General features: G+C 45.3%; 1 protein-coding gene across 9 annotated transcripts in view; it reads right to left on the bottom strand.

Moving 5' to 3' along the window:
- The window catches only part of LOC115110475 (activating transcription factor 7-interacting protein 1-like), a 62,958-nt gene extending 51,166 nt beyond the window's left edge, over nucleotides 1–11,792 (bottom strand). Inside the window, exons 1-12 of one of the 9 annotated variants that reach the window (XM_065006557.1) lie at nucleotides 11,532–11,792; nucleotides 8,968–10,582; nucleotides 7,924–8,792; nucleotides 7,521–7,717; nucleotides 7,157–7,285; nucleotides 6,969–7,043; nucleotides 6,777–6,847; nucleotides 6,384–6,493; nucleotides 5,370–6,260; nucleotides 5,144–5,248; nucleotides 4,902–5,021; nucleotides 4,750–4,817 (exon numbers count right to left, since the gene is read on the bottom strand). In XM_065006557.1, the coding sequence (XP_064862629.1) occupies nucleotides 4,750–4,817; nucleotides 4,902–5,021; nucleotides 5,144–5,248; nucleotides 5,370–6,260; nucleotides 6,384–6,493; nucleotides 6,777–6,847; nucleotides 6,969–7,043; nucleotides 7,157–7,285; nucleotides 7,521–7,717; nucleotides 7,924–8,785 (2,628 nt within the window). In that variant the 5' untranslated portion in view covers nucleotides 8,786–8,792; nucleotides 8,968–10,582; nucleotides 11,532–11,792. The other 8 variants (XM_065006558.1, XM_065006560.1, XM_029636170.2 and 5 more) reach the window with 8 other exon arrangements.
- Between the last annotated feature and the right edge of the window lie 2,835 nt (nucleotides 11,793–14,627).

Genomic DNA, 14,627 nt, shown 5'->3' with positions numbered 1-14,627 from the left:
CTAGATCTGAATGAATGAAATATTCTTATTAAATACTTTTTTCTTCACATAGTTGAATGTGCTGACAACAAAATCACACAAAAATTATCAATGGAAATCAAATGTATCAACCCATGGAGGTCTGGATTTTGGAGTCACACTCAAAATTAAAGTGGAAATCCACACTACAGGCTGATCCAACTTTGATGTAATGTCCTTAAAACAAGTCAAAATGAGGCTCAGTAGTGTGTGTGGCCTACACGTGCCTGTATGACCTCCCTACAACGCCTGGGCATGCTCCTGATGAGGTGGCGGATGGTCTCCTGAGGGATCTCCTCCCAGACCTGTACTAAAGCATCCGCCAACTCCTGGACAGTCTGTGGTGCAACGTGGCGTTGGTGGATGGAGCGAGACATGATGTCCCAGATGTGCTCAATTGGATTCAGGTCTGGGGAACGGGCGGGACAGTCCATAGCATCAATGCCTTCCTCTTGCAGGAACTGCTGACACTCCAGCCACATGAGGTCTAGCATTGTCTTGTATTAGGAGGAACCCAGGACCAACCGCACCAGCATATGGTCTCACAAGGTGTCTGAGGATCTCATCTCGGTACCTAATGGCAGTCATGCTACCTCTGGCGAGCACATGGAGGGCTGTGTGGCCCCCCAAAGAAATGCCACCCCACACCATGACTGACCCACCGCCAAACCGGTCATGCTGGAGGATGTTGCAGGCAGCAGAACGTTCTCCACGGCGTCTCCAGACTGCCACGTCTGTCACATGTGCTCAGTGTGAACCTGCTTTCATCTGTGAAGAGCACAGGGCGCCAGTGTCGAATTTGCCAATCTTGGTGTTCTCTGGCAAATGCCAAACGTCCTGCATGGTGTTGGGCTGTAAGCACAACCCCCACCTGTGGACGTTGGGCCCTCATACCACCCTCATGGAGTCTGTTTCTGACCGTTTGAGCAGACACATGCACATTTGTGGCCTGCTGGAGGTCATTCTGCAGGGCTCTGGCAGTGCTCCTCCTTGCACAAAGGCGGAGGTAGCGGTCCTGCTGCTGGGTTGTTGCCCTCCTACGGCCTCCACGTCTCCTGATGTACTTTCCTGTCTCCTGGTAGCGCCTCCATGCTCTGGACACTACGCTGACAGACACAGCAAACCTTCTTGCCACAGTTCACATTGATGTGCCATCCTGGATGAGCTGCACTACCTGAGCCACTTGTGTGGGTTGTAGACTCCGTCTCATGCTACCACTAGAGTGAAAGCACCGCCAGCATTCAAAAGTGACCAAAACATCAGCCAGGAAGCATAGGAACTGAGAAGTAGTCTGTGGTCCCCACCTGCAGAACCACTCCTTTATTGGGGGTGTCTTGCTAATTGCCTATAATTTCCACCTGTTGTCTATTCCATTTGCACAACAGCATGTGAAATTTATTGTCAATCTGTGTTGCTTCCTAAGTGGATGGTTAGATTCCACAGAAGTGTGATTGACTTGGAGTTACATTGTGTTGTTTAAGTGTTCCCTTTATTTTTTTGTGCAGTAAATATATATATTTATATATACACATACACACACACACACACACTGGGGCAAAAAAGTATTTAGTCAGCCTCCAATTGTGCAAGTTCTCCCACTTAAAAAGATGAGAGGCCTATAATTTTCATCGTAGGTACACTTCAACTATGACAGACAAGGGGAAAGAAATCCAGAAAATCACATTATAGGATTTTTTATGAATTTATTTGCAAATTATGGTGGAAAATAAGTATTTGGTCAATAACAAAAGTTTCTCAATACTTTGTTATATACCCTTTGTTGGCAATGACAGAGGTCAAACGTTTTCTGTAAGTCTTCACACTGTTGCTGGTATTTTGGCACATTCCTCCATGCAGATCTCCTCTAGAGCAGTGATGTTTTGGGGCTGTTGCTGGGCAACACAGACTTTCAATTCCCTCCAAAGATTTTCTATGGGGTTGAGATCTGGAGACTGGCTAGGCCACTCCAGGACCTTGAAATGCTTCTTACGAAGCCACTACTTCGTTGCCCGGGCGGTGTGTTTGGGATCATTGTCATGCTGAAAGACCCAGCCACATTTCATCTTCAATGCCCTTGCTGATGGAAGGTTTTCACTCAAAATATCACGATACATGGCCCCATTCATTCTTTCCTTTACACGGATCAGTCGTCCTGGTCCCTTTGCAGAAAAACAGCCCCAAAGCATTATGTTTCCACCCCCATGCTTCACAGTAAGTATGGTGTTCTTTGGATGCAAATCAGCATTCTTTGTCCTCCAAACTCGCAGAATTTAGTTTTTACCAAAAAGTTCTATTATGGTTTCATCTGACCATATGACATTCTCCCAATCTTCTTCTGGATCATCCAAATGCTCTCTAGCAAACTTCAGACGGGCCTGGACATGTACTGGCTTAAGCAGGGGGACACGTCTGGCACTGCAGGATTTGAGTCCCTGGCGGCGTAGTGTGTTACTGATGGTAGGCTTTGTTACTTTGGTCCCAGCTCTCTGCAGGTCATTCACTAGGTCCCCCCGTATGGTTCTGGGACTTTTGCTCACCATTCTTGTGATCATTTTGACCCCACGGGGTGAGATCTTGCGTGGAGCCCCATATCGAGGGAGATTATCAGTGGTCTTGTATGTCTTCCATTTACTAATAATTGCTCCCACAGTTGATTTCTTCAAACCAAGCTGCTTACCTATTGCAGATTCAGTATTCCCAGCATGGTGCAGGTCTACAATTTTGTTTCTGGTGTCCTTTGACAGCTCTTTGGTCTTGGCCATAGTGGAGTTTGGAGGGTGACTGTTTGAGGTTGTGGACAGGTGTCTTTTATACTGATAACAAGTTCAAACAGGTGCCATTAATACAGGTAGCGAGTGGAGGACAGAGGAGCCTCTTAAAGAAGAAGTTACAGGTCTGTGAGAGCCAGAAATCTTGCTTGTTTGTAGGTGTCCAAATACTTATTTTCCACCATAATTTGCAAAAATTATTTCAAAATCTAACGATGTGATTTTCTGGATTTTTTTTTCTCATTTTGTCTGTCATAGTTGAAGTGTACCTATGATGAAAATTACAGGCCTCTCATCTTTTTAAGTAGGAGAACTTGCACAATTGGTGGCTGACTAAATACTGTTTTGCCCCACTAATAAATATATATATATATAAATAATAATAATGACAATTACAACAATACTGAAGGAACACTTATTTTAACTTTAGTCTCAAATAAATAAATGAAAAATATTCAATTTGGTTTAAATAATGCAAAAACAAAGTGTTAGAGAAGAAAGTAAAAGTGCAATATGTGCCATGTAAAAAAGCTAACGTTTAAGTTCCTTGCTCAGAACATATGAAAGCTGGTGGTTCCCTTTAACATGAGTCTTCAATATTCCTGGGTAAGATGTTTTAGGCTGTAGTTATTATGGGACCATTTCTCTCTATACCGTTAGTATTTCATATACCTTTGACTATTGGATGTTCTAATAGGTACTTCAGTATTGCCAGCCTAATTTCAGGAGTTGATAGGCTTGAAGTCATACACAGCGTAATGCTTGAAGCACAGCGAAGAGCTGCTGGCAAATGCAGGAAAGTGCCGTTTGAATGAATGCTTACGAGCCTGCTTCTGCCTACCATCGCTCAGTCAGACTGCTCTATCAAATCATAGACTTAATTATAATACACAGAAATACGAGCCTTAGGTCATTAATATGGTCAAATCCAGAAATTATCATTTCGAAAACAAAACGTTTATTATTTTAGATTAACACGGAACCGTTCCATATTTTATCTAACAGGTGGCATCCCTAAGTCCAAATATTGCTGTTAGATTGCACAACCTTCAATGTTATGTCATAATTATGTACAATTCTGGCAAATTAATTACGGTCTTTGTTAGGAAGAAATGGTCTTCACACAGTTCTCAACGAGCCAGGCGACCCAAACTGCTGCATATACCCGGACTCTGTTGCACAGAACGCAAGATAAGTTACACAATTTCCCCTAGATAAAATAAATTCATGTTAGCAGGCAATATTAACTAAATATGCAGGTTTAAAAATATATTGTGTATTGATTTTAAGAAAGGCATTGATGTTTATGGTTAGGTACACATTGGTGCAACGACAGTGCTTTTTTTCGCGAATGCGCTTGTTAAATCACCCGTTTGGCGAAGTAGGCTATGATTCAATGATAAATTAACAGGCACCGCATCGATTATATGCAACACAGGACAAGCTAGATAAACTAGTAATATCGCCAACCATGTGTAGTTAACTAGTGATTACGTTAAGATTGTTTTTTTAGAAGAGAAGTTTAATGCTAGCTAGCACCTTACCTTGGCTCCTTGCTGCACTCGCATAACAGGTAGTCAGCCTGTCACGCAGTCTCCTCGTGGAGTGCAATGTTATTGGCCATAAATCGGTCTAAAAATGCCGATTATCGATTGTTACGAAAACTTGAAATTGTCCCTAATTTTAAAAAATTTAAATTTTAAAATCGGCCATTCCGATTAAATCGGTCGACCTCTTAAAATGTACACTTGCAAACGCGATCAAAAACGAGGGCTGAGGGGCTTCCGTTGCCAACTTCTCTTGCTTGGCTAATCATTTGGACCAACAACAAAGATGGCCACGGGGATTCCCCCAATTGCATAAGGCAAGGGTAAGTGGAGGAGGGTGTGTCTTTTCTAAGTTTAAAACGCAGCCCATGTATTGAAAGACGGTTGCTCTGCTTTCAAATATTTAGTAGTCTCACCTGCAGGGGGCGATGATAAACAGCATGCGGAGATCCAACAGCTGAAGTATGACCAAGAGATGACCTCACTGAAACAACAAAATAAAGAGAAAAACAATCTGGGTATTCTGTCAACATAACCAAAGACAGTGTTGGCACAAGACACCACATACCGGCCTGTGTGCCGACTGAAGTGGAGGTGGCTGTTTGCTGTGTGGCTGTTGTTCGCTGACCCGCTGTTGAAGGCGAGGGTGAGGCCTTCAAAGCCATCGGAGCCTTCAGCACTCCAGTAACTGCACACAACACATGGGGACAACTTCAGGAGATGTACAACTCACTGCACTTCTGGCCTCTATAATATCATAAAATACTGTTCACCAAAAGGAAGAGGGAGGGAAAGGAATATCAATCTTACCTAGAACATCATCATCCTCCTCCTCTGTCAGGTCTATGAATGCTTCTGATTTGGCAGGGTGAGATGGCTGCGTGGAGTCTGAAGGAGTATTTGTAGATTCACTACCTACATAGGAGAGTGTAGGAAAACACAGCTTCTCAAAATGACACTGAGAATTTGGGCAAAACAAACTACTTACATTTACTCTTCCAAGATAACAAGCCAAACTTCTGAGGTGTAAGCTGACCTGTTTTTGCAGGCACCTGTGGTACAGGGGCAGCTAGTTGTGCTGAGGCAGCTGGATGCACAGAGGCAGCTGGTCGCACAGAGGGTTGAGTGCCTGTGGTGGCTGGCATTGAGAATCTTGGTAAGGATGAAGTGGAGTTCGCCACAGACACAAGCCGAATGGACTCACAGACGGAGACAGAGACACTGGAACTGGGCCTGCCGACTGTCCCAGTGGCTCCAGGGTGGGAGATATTGGGTGTGGCACAGAGTGTGGTTATGGTTGTGGCCCTGTGTGTGGGTGTGGTTATGGTTGTGGCCCTGGGTGTGGTTATGGTTGTGGCCCTGGGTGTGGTTATGGTTGTGGCCCTGGGTGTGGTTATGGTTGTGGCCCTGGGTGTGGTTATGGTTGTGGCCCAAGGTGTGGTTATGGTTGTGGCCCTGGGTGTGGTTATGGTTGTGGCCCAAGGTGTGGTTATGGTTGTGGCCCAAGGTGTGGTTGTGGCCCTGGGCATGGTTATGGGTGTGGTTATGTGGGACGTTGTGGCAGCTGGTGAGTCAGTGGGTGTAGTCGTGGTTGTGGGTGTGGCAACGAAATGAGATAAGAGGGCAGAAGCCGAGGGGGGCTTGGGAGCAGCAGGGGTGTAGGGAGTAGTCCTCTGCAGGAGGAAGGCAGTGGTGGGTGTCACAGTGGAACTCGTCATGGCGGGAAGTGCGCACACTGGGATTAGCTGGGAGTTGGTTGGGTTGGTAAGGATGGCTGTCCCTCCACCAGGAAGCTGTATGAGGAATGACTGGAGAGGGAAGGCGGACGGGCCGGGTGCTGGGGTAACACGGGTGCTCAGCATCAAGGTTTGGGATGTGGGTTGAGATCCGGCTGAGGCTGTGGAAGAGGGGGAAGGTAGCAAGGGGGCTTGTGGAGGAGAAAGAAATTGAGAAGAAAAAAAATGTTAAAGGAAGAGACTGTATACAATGATATTAGTTGGTTAAAGAAAACACACAGATTAAGATGAAGAGAAAACTCCCTCCTGCTCACCTGTGGGTACAGGACTAGGGGTTTGACAGCCCTGATCAGTACGTACAGGAGTAGGGGTTTGACTGCTCTGATCATTACGCTTTGGATCCGGTATGTTGTTCCCCATTGTTCTGTTTACAAGGAGGAGGGGAAATGATTACAGGCAAAGGATTCAGGAAGCTGATCAAAAGGCTGCTCAGTGGAGAATGATGGTGAACACAAACATAAGTGGATGCTGAGAGATACAGTATGACGTCACTGTGCATCCAATCAATTGCTTTTATCCCAAATAACTCAATGACAAATTGAATCTTTGTTGTCAATGCACCTATTTCTTTGGGTTACCGTCTGGTGAAATGTTTTTTTCCTCTGATTAATTGGGACACGCTGCTACACTCCAAATCATTGACTTACCTCAGGCCGAGAATTCCTGATCCTGCTGGGGTGGTTGCTGTGGCATGAGTAGAGGTAGGTGGCAACAGTACCTGATGAATATAGGGAAGAGCACTTTGTATAGAGTTCCAATGGTACCATCAATCTTTCAAAAAAGATCTCTCTGAAATCACAGTCATCATTAAAAGATCAATTGCCTCCATTTTCACTCACCTCTGGAGGTTTCTTGGCATTCTCCCTGGCCTGGATGGCAGTTCCAACTTTCTTAGAAAGTCGGCCAATCTTTGCCTGAAAGGGCACACGTGGAGCATGGATTTGCTTGTCTAATGGGCAATACATTCCAATGTCTTTATCCTAGATTACCCTGTTTGTGTTTTATTTCTCATCTTCTGACAACTGACCTGCAGGCTCTTGAGTGCACTCGGGTGTTTTTCTATTTTGTCCAGTCTGTCTCTGAGCCCCTGAAGACTCTTGTCAAATAGTGTGAGCTGCAGAACACACAACTGCTCCTCAACAAGCTGCTGCACCACCTACAGAGGACAGGGATTTTAATGGGCAAGTGAGGAAAAAAGATGGAAGATTATTTTATTTGTTTAACCTTAAAACCAGAGATTTTTTAAATAAATAACACGAGAAGGTAGCACCAATAAAATAAAATAGTCAAAAATATGCCATGCAACTCAGGATACATGACTACAACTTGGGAACTGAGACATGGTTTCTTCAAATAAATAAATAAATAAAACATCTCAATTGAGGACAAACCTTCTTTAGCTTGTGTTGCCTTTCTGCGCTCCCACTGATCTTCAGCTCCACATGAGCCTCCACCTCCTCACAGTCTACTCTGGGCCTCTTATGATGCCTCTCCACCACTTCCAAGTCTCTTTCTCCCTGCTTTTGACCACCAGCCTCCGAGTCTCCAGACAAGGATCGTTTCGTCTGTAGAGCAGCACCCTCCTCTTCTTGTTTATAGAGAACACAAAACATTATAATATCAAAACACCGCTATTATCGAAGCTAACATCTTGAAAAGAATAATCTCCGCTAGCCAACAGGCCAGTTGAAGTCAGAAATATGACCAATTCCTGCAACCTAGCTAACATATGAACTAAACTTGACATAATCACTTTGGTGCTTCAGTTGGGATTGGAAAAGACTATAGAATTACCTTCATCAATCTGAAGGGGCGTTGGTGATGAAGGGGACAGACAGTCAACTGGAGCACCACTTTCAAATTGTTCTGGCTTCTCCATGTTAACCTCAACTTTTTCTACCTTTCCTTCACTTTCCCTCTGTTCCTCCTCTTTCTCCTCTTCATCACTCTCATCCTGGACATCATCATCTTCACTAAGCACCAGGAACCCTGGCCTGACCTCCTGGTCTGACTCTGCCGTGTATGACGGGGAGAGCGAAGGGGAAGAGACAGACTCTACAGCAGTGTTGGAGGACAGGAGGAGGGAGGCAGCAGGGTTCAATATGGGCACTGTGTCCGGAGTGGTACCTGGTACCAGGTCTACTTCCATACCATCAACCTCACGCTCTCTTACTGCTACTGCTTTCTCTGAACTCACGGGAGAGGAAACAATAACATCCTCCTTGGAATTTCTATCCACCTTTCCCAGTCCATTCATTTTGTCTTCTACCTCAAGGCTGGGTAATGTAGACACCTTGTCCCCCTCTCCTTCTTCCTGAACATATTTTACATCAGAGTGTATGTTCTGTGATGAAGAAACCAGTAATTCAGAGTCTGTTGGTTCCTCAGAGGTCTCAGTGGTTAGGGATGTGGCCGTCAGGGAGGAAGGGGCATGAGTGGTGGAATGTGTAGTTCCATGTATTTCTTTATCTACTTCCATAGACACATCTTCACAGTGCTTCCCATTTACCATTACTAGCTGAGGTGGGGATGGCAAAGAACATGGAGAGGAGAGAGTGGTGTGAAGCGATTCCAGTTGCTGTCGATCGCTGACTTTCATAGTCTTTTTTGCTCTGAAAATTTTCCTCAGGGGTTCCTCTGCGACAGCAACATCCATGCTTGACCTGAATGGTGGTGGAGAAGAACGAGCAAAAGAATGTCAATCATGTACAATTCTGTTTTTGTTTTACTCTACTTATTTGCATTTGCCTTTGATTCATGTAAATTAAAAACAAACATTTTCATTAATCTCTTCATTAATGAAGTGTATTAAATTCAAATAGAAGCGGGAGCACTGACTTTCCCGTACACTATTGTTGAAGTCCAAGATAGGACACACCCACAATCATGCAGCTGTTCCTCCTCCTCTTTACACCCTGTCAACTCTGATTGGTAGAGTGCAAAGCCTGCCAGGCAACTCAAGCAGGTGATTGATTCAGTGATGGGTTTCAGGGCCTGGTGGGAGGTGTTTGCACTGGGTGAAAAGCGATTGCATTTGTTTTGGAACGGGGCTGCCTCCTGGGCGTGAGCCAGGTGCCCTGCTCTGCCCAACGGTGGCTCAAAAACAAACAAAAAATGGGTTAAGCAAGTGAAGTAATGAGTAGGATTCTGTTTTCACATGCAAATATATATATATCTAAACACTATCTGCCTTCCCAATGAAAGCTAGTTTGAAAATGATGACGTTTCATGCAAAAGATGTTTCTGAACGATGCACCATGCTGCTATGTTGACAGCATGAGCATGCAGCCCAGACTACTGTTCCATTTGAGAAGGGTGCTCCTCCCACACCGCTTTTGACCTTTCATGTCACCTTGCAGCATTCACAGAGGCTGCTAGTTTCTCCAAGCCTGCAGGCAGCAGGGTGGAGAGAAGGAAGGATACAAGAACTCTACCCTTCACTTGCAATAGCCAACAGCCTGGAAACCTGACGTTGAATTTCATTGAAGCACGCACACAAGATGAAAATACATGTATGCATGCATACTTGCCAGGCTCATGCTTACATGGTTCTGTGCATGCTTCAGGTGAAAAATCTGAACATTCTGCCAGCACTTTGAAAAGTAGATTAAACTATACTTTCCTGTAGATATCGTCTCTCATTCCTACCTGCAAACAGACCAACCACATGGACAACTACAATTTTATTCAACATTCTGGCTTGTAGAGGTCGTGAGAGGAAACTTTCCTGATCCAAACACTAATTTATGCCCAATGTAGATTTCCATTAAATAAAACATCAGGTTTCCAGGCTATAGCCAACTAAGTGGTAAGTTCTGCATATACTTACCACTGCCTCGTCAAAATAGGAATGAAAACAAAATCAATCAAATAACCTTGCATAGTGCCATGCCATCTTAGCCATGTCATCTTGACAAATTTAGGACAGCTCTTAGAGCCAGTAAGATTGTTTTTTAAAGCAATAAAATAAACCCCATTGAGTTGGAAGAATCTGTAATGACATTAGTACACTTTTTCAAAGATAACTTGAAAATGTAATGTTGCCCTCATGGAATGTAATTCCTTAAACTGCCCCATCATAAATCCAGTACTACCTGCAGCTGAAAATGTAATGCGATGCATTTGCTCCATGTAAAGTTTCCGTTTAGGAGGGTGGAGACTTTACTGTCTCTAATATTTTTTTCAGAAAATTCCCCCCCAGAACCTAACTGAGCATTTGACACAATTATTATTATGATTAGTTCTGGGATTCAGAGATTCACTCCATGTGCCCCCCTCTGACAGTATGGGCCTGAATTGACTTGTCAAACCCAAGGTTATGGGGTAATCCCCCTATGATCACATTCATGGAGGATTCCCTTTGCAGTTGGATAAAATTCTATTTAGCCCAGTTAACTTACCTTGTGAAAGGAGGCAATTCAATGCACCTGTGAAAGGAAGCAATTCAATGCACCTGTGAAAGGAAGCAATTAAATGCACCTGTGAAAGGAAGCAATTAAATGCACCTGTGAAAGGAAGCAATTAAATGCACCTGTGGACACTCAGACTAAGTATCAATGGCTAGACTAAGTACGAGATTGAGACTATCAAACTGCACACCTGAATTTAATTTCATACTAATTGATCACTGTTGATTTGTCGCACCAGGTGTTGGCTAAGTGAAGGAAGGCGTGGCCAAACTAGTCTTACAGTGTTTGTCACAAAGCAGAATCAATATTAGCCAGGTAACTAACAAACTTTCAGATATAGTGGTTTGTTTTCTGGTTTATTAAAAAAGCTAAAGTAAATGATGGATTATTGAGAATATTGAGTCGGGTACCATTTACATTTCAAGTCAATCTTTCTCAGTTAGTTGGCGAAGTCATCCATCCTGACATTACTTAAGAGGGCCATGGAGTACACAGGCTTTTGTTCCAGCCCAGAAATCATGACACACTCCTGTGCCTCAAACAATTAAGTTGAATATTGTGATATTTCAATTATGAAGTGGTATATTACACACAATGATTTGTTTTGCACTGACAAAATAAGATCTCTAATAGCACATGTATAAGAAGACTGGCCGTAGGAACATTGCCCTTGAAGTCAAGATGTGCAGGATCTGATGGCTTGGACACATTTTGACGGACAGTGGTAGCTGTGCTGGAGTAGATTGGTCTCATGGGACAGGGCACGGACTGTGGCAAGGCACTCAAGCAGTAGAAGGACTAAGTAAATTATGTACATTTAATCCCGTCAAAATGCTGCGTTAACGGACCTACAATTGCTACATCAGTAAGTTATGTAGATGCCTTCAATGGCCTCACCATTTACATAAAATTATCCATTCAGTGAAGTTTAGACTAAGATTTAAAGTATATCTTAATGCAGTAACTCAATGTTAAACACGTGAGGTCACTCACCCTTTACATCCAGTTTCAAAACAGGATCCTGTAGTGACCAGAACTTGCTAAATTGAATCAGCAAATGCTAACTTGCACAGTCATTTAAACAACCTAACTTGGCCTGTCTGTTGTCACTGATTGGGAGTGAATCACAACCACTCAAAACCAGCACATTCTTAGTATGTGCTAAACTTCCCTGCCCACATTCGTATGTTCTAAACTCCACAGCTAGCCTATTCAGTCAGTCAATTCGCTCCCTCTCAAACAAAGCAGGAAGTGTGATGGGGGAGGGAAATCCAGACAGATGAAGGCGGGGCTACCATTTTTGGGGAAACTGCAGAAATGGAAACAAAGGTGTTTCAAGGCACTTTCAATTGCACCATTCTTCATGAAAAGGAGTCGTCTACATTTTTTAGCAACTCTCATACTCTGTGTAACGGATGTGAAACGGCTAGCTTAGTTAGCGGTGGTGCGCGCTAAATAGTGTTTCAATTGGTGATGTCACTTGCTCTGAGACCTTGAAGTAGTGGTTCCCCTTGCTCTGCAAGGCCCGCGGCTTTTGGGTAACGATGCTTCGTGGGTGACTGTTGTTGATGTATGCAGAGGGTCCCTGGTTCGCGCCCGGGTATGGGCGAGGGACGGTCTAAAGTTATACTGTTACATTGATGCTGTTGACATTCGGAAAAGGAGGAGGTCAAAAGGGGGGTGAGTGTAACGGATGTGAAACGGCTAGCTTAGTTAGCTGTGGTGCGCGCTAAATAGCGTTTCAATCAGTGACTTCACTATGGTTAACGATGCTTCGTGGGTGACTGTTGTTGATGTGTGTGCAGAGGGTCCCTGGTTCGTGCCCGGGTATGGGCGATGGGACGGTCTAAAGTTATACTGTTACATTGGTGCCGTGACCCGGATCACTGGTTGCTGTGGAAAAGGAGGAGGTCAAAAGGGGGGTGAATGTAACGGATGTGAAACGGCTAGCTAGTTAGCGGTGGTGCGCGCTAAATAGTGTTTCAATTGGTGATGTCACTTGCTCTGAGACCTTGAAGTAGTGGTTCCCCTTGCTCTGCAAGGCCCGCGGCTTTTGGGTAACGATGCTTCGTGGGTGACTGTTGTTGATGTATGCAGAGGGTCCCTGGTTCGCGCCCGGGTATGGGCGAGGGACGGTCTAAAGTTATACTGTTACATTGATGCTGTTGACATTCGGAAAAGGAGGAGGTCAAAAGGGGGGTGAGTGTAACGGATGTGAAACGGCTAGCTTAGTTAGCTGTGGTGCGCGCTAAATAGCGTTTCAATCAGTGACGTCACTATGGTTAACGATGCTTCGTGGGTGACTGTTGATGTGTGTGCAGAGGGTCCCTGGTTCGTGCCCGGGTATGGGCGATGGGACGGTCTAAAGTTATACTGTTACATTGGTGCCGTGACCCGGATCACTGATTGCTGTGGAAAAGGAGGAGGTCAAAAGGGGGGTGAATGTAACGGATGTGAAACGGCTAGCTAGTTAGCGGTGGTGCGCGCTAAATAGTGTTTCAATTGGTGATGTCACTTGCTCTGAGACCTTGAAGTAGTGGTTCCCCTTGCTCTGCAAGGGCCGTGGCTTTTGTGGAGCGATGGGTAACGATGCTTCGTGGGTGACTGTTGATGTGTGCAGAGAGTCCCTGGTTCGCGCCCGGGTATGGGCGAGGGGACGGTCTAAAGTTATACTGTTACATTGATGCTGTTGACCCGGATCACTGGCTGCTGCGGAAAAGGAGGAGGTCAAAAGGGGGGTGAATGTAATGGATGTGAAACGCTAGCTTAGTTAGCGGTGGTGCGCTAAATAGTGTTTCAATCGGTGACGTCACTTGCTCTGAGACCTTGGAGTAGTGGTTCCCCTTGCTCTGCAAGGGCCGTGGCTTTTGTGGAGCGATGGGTAACGATGCTTCGTGGGTGGCTGTTGTTGATGTGTGCAGAGGGTCCCTGGTTCGCGCCCGGGTATGGGCGAGGGGACGGTCTAAAGTTATACTGTTACATTGATGCTGTTGACCCGGATCACTGGCTGCTGCGGAAAAGGAGGAGGTCAAAAGGGGGGTGAATGTAATGGATGTGAAACGCTAGCTTAGTTAGCGGTGGTGCGCGCTAAATAGTGTTTCAATCGGTGACGTCACTTGCTCTGAGACCTTGGAGTAGTGGTTCCCCTTGCTCTGCAAGGGCCGTGGCTTTTGTGGAGCGATGGGTAACGATGCTTCGTGGGTGGCTGTTGTTGATGTGTGCAGAGGGTCCCTGGTTCGCGCCCGGGTATGGGCGAGGGACGGTCTAAAGTTATACTGTTACATTGATGCTGTTGACCCGGATCACTGGCTGCTGCGGAAAAGGAGGAGGTCAAAAGGGGGTGAATGTAATGGATGTGAAACGCTAGCTTAGTTAGCGGTGGTGCGCTAAATAGTGTTTCAATCGGTGACGTCACTTGCTCTGAGACCTTGGAGTAGTGGTTCCCCTTGCTCTGCAAGGGCCGTGGCTTTTGTGGAGCGATGGGTAACGATGCTTCGTGGGTGGCTGTTGTTGATGTGTGCAGAGGGTCCCTGGTTCGCGCCCGGGTATGGGCGAGGGGACGGTCTAAAGTTATACTGTTACATTGATGCTGTTGACCCGGATCACTGGCTGCTGCGGAAAAGGAGGAGGTCAAAAGGGGGGTGAATGTAATGGATGTGAAACGCTAGGTTAGTTAGCGGTGGTGCGCGCTAAATAGTGTTTCAATCGGTGACGTCACTTGCTCTGAGACCTTGAAGTAGTGGTTCCCCTTGCTCTGCAAGGGCCGTGGCTTTTGTGGAGCGATGGGTAACGATGCTTCGTGGGTGGCTGTTGTTGATGTGTGCAGAGGGTCCCTGGTTCACGCCCGGGTATGGGCGAGGGGACGGTCTAAAGTTATACTGTTACATATGCTCATGATACAAAACAGTCCCATCTCAATCCATCCCGCGTTGTGCTTCAGGCAATATTATTATATTTTATTATTATCCTGAATATTGTCCCCACTCATTACTAACTTGTGATGAACTATACCCAGAGGGAAATGAACTATACCCAGGGGGAAATGAACTATACCCAGAGGGAAATGAACTAACATGATTCAAAACCATC

The sequence above is a fragment of the Oncorhynchus nerka genome, linkage group LG21 (assembly GCF_034236695.1).
Source record: "Oncorhynchus nerka isolate Pitt River linkage group LG21, Oner_Uvic_2.0, whole genome shotgun sequence".
NCBI lineage: Eukaryota > Metazoa > Chordata > Actinopteri > Salmoniformes > Salmonidae > Oncorhynchus > Oncorhynchus nerka.
Note: the sequence above shows the minus strand (reverse complement) of the source record. Positions and strands in the feature narration are given on the sequence as shown.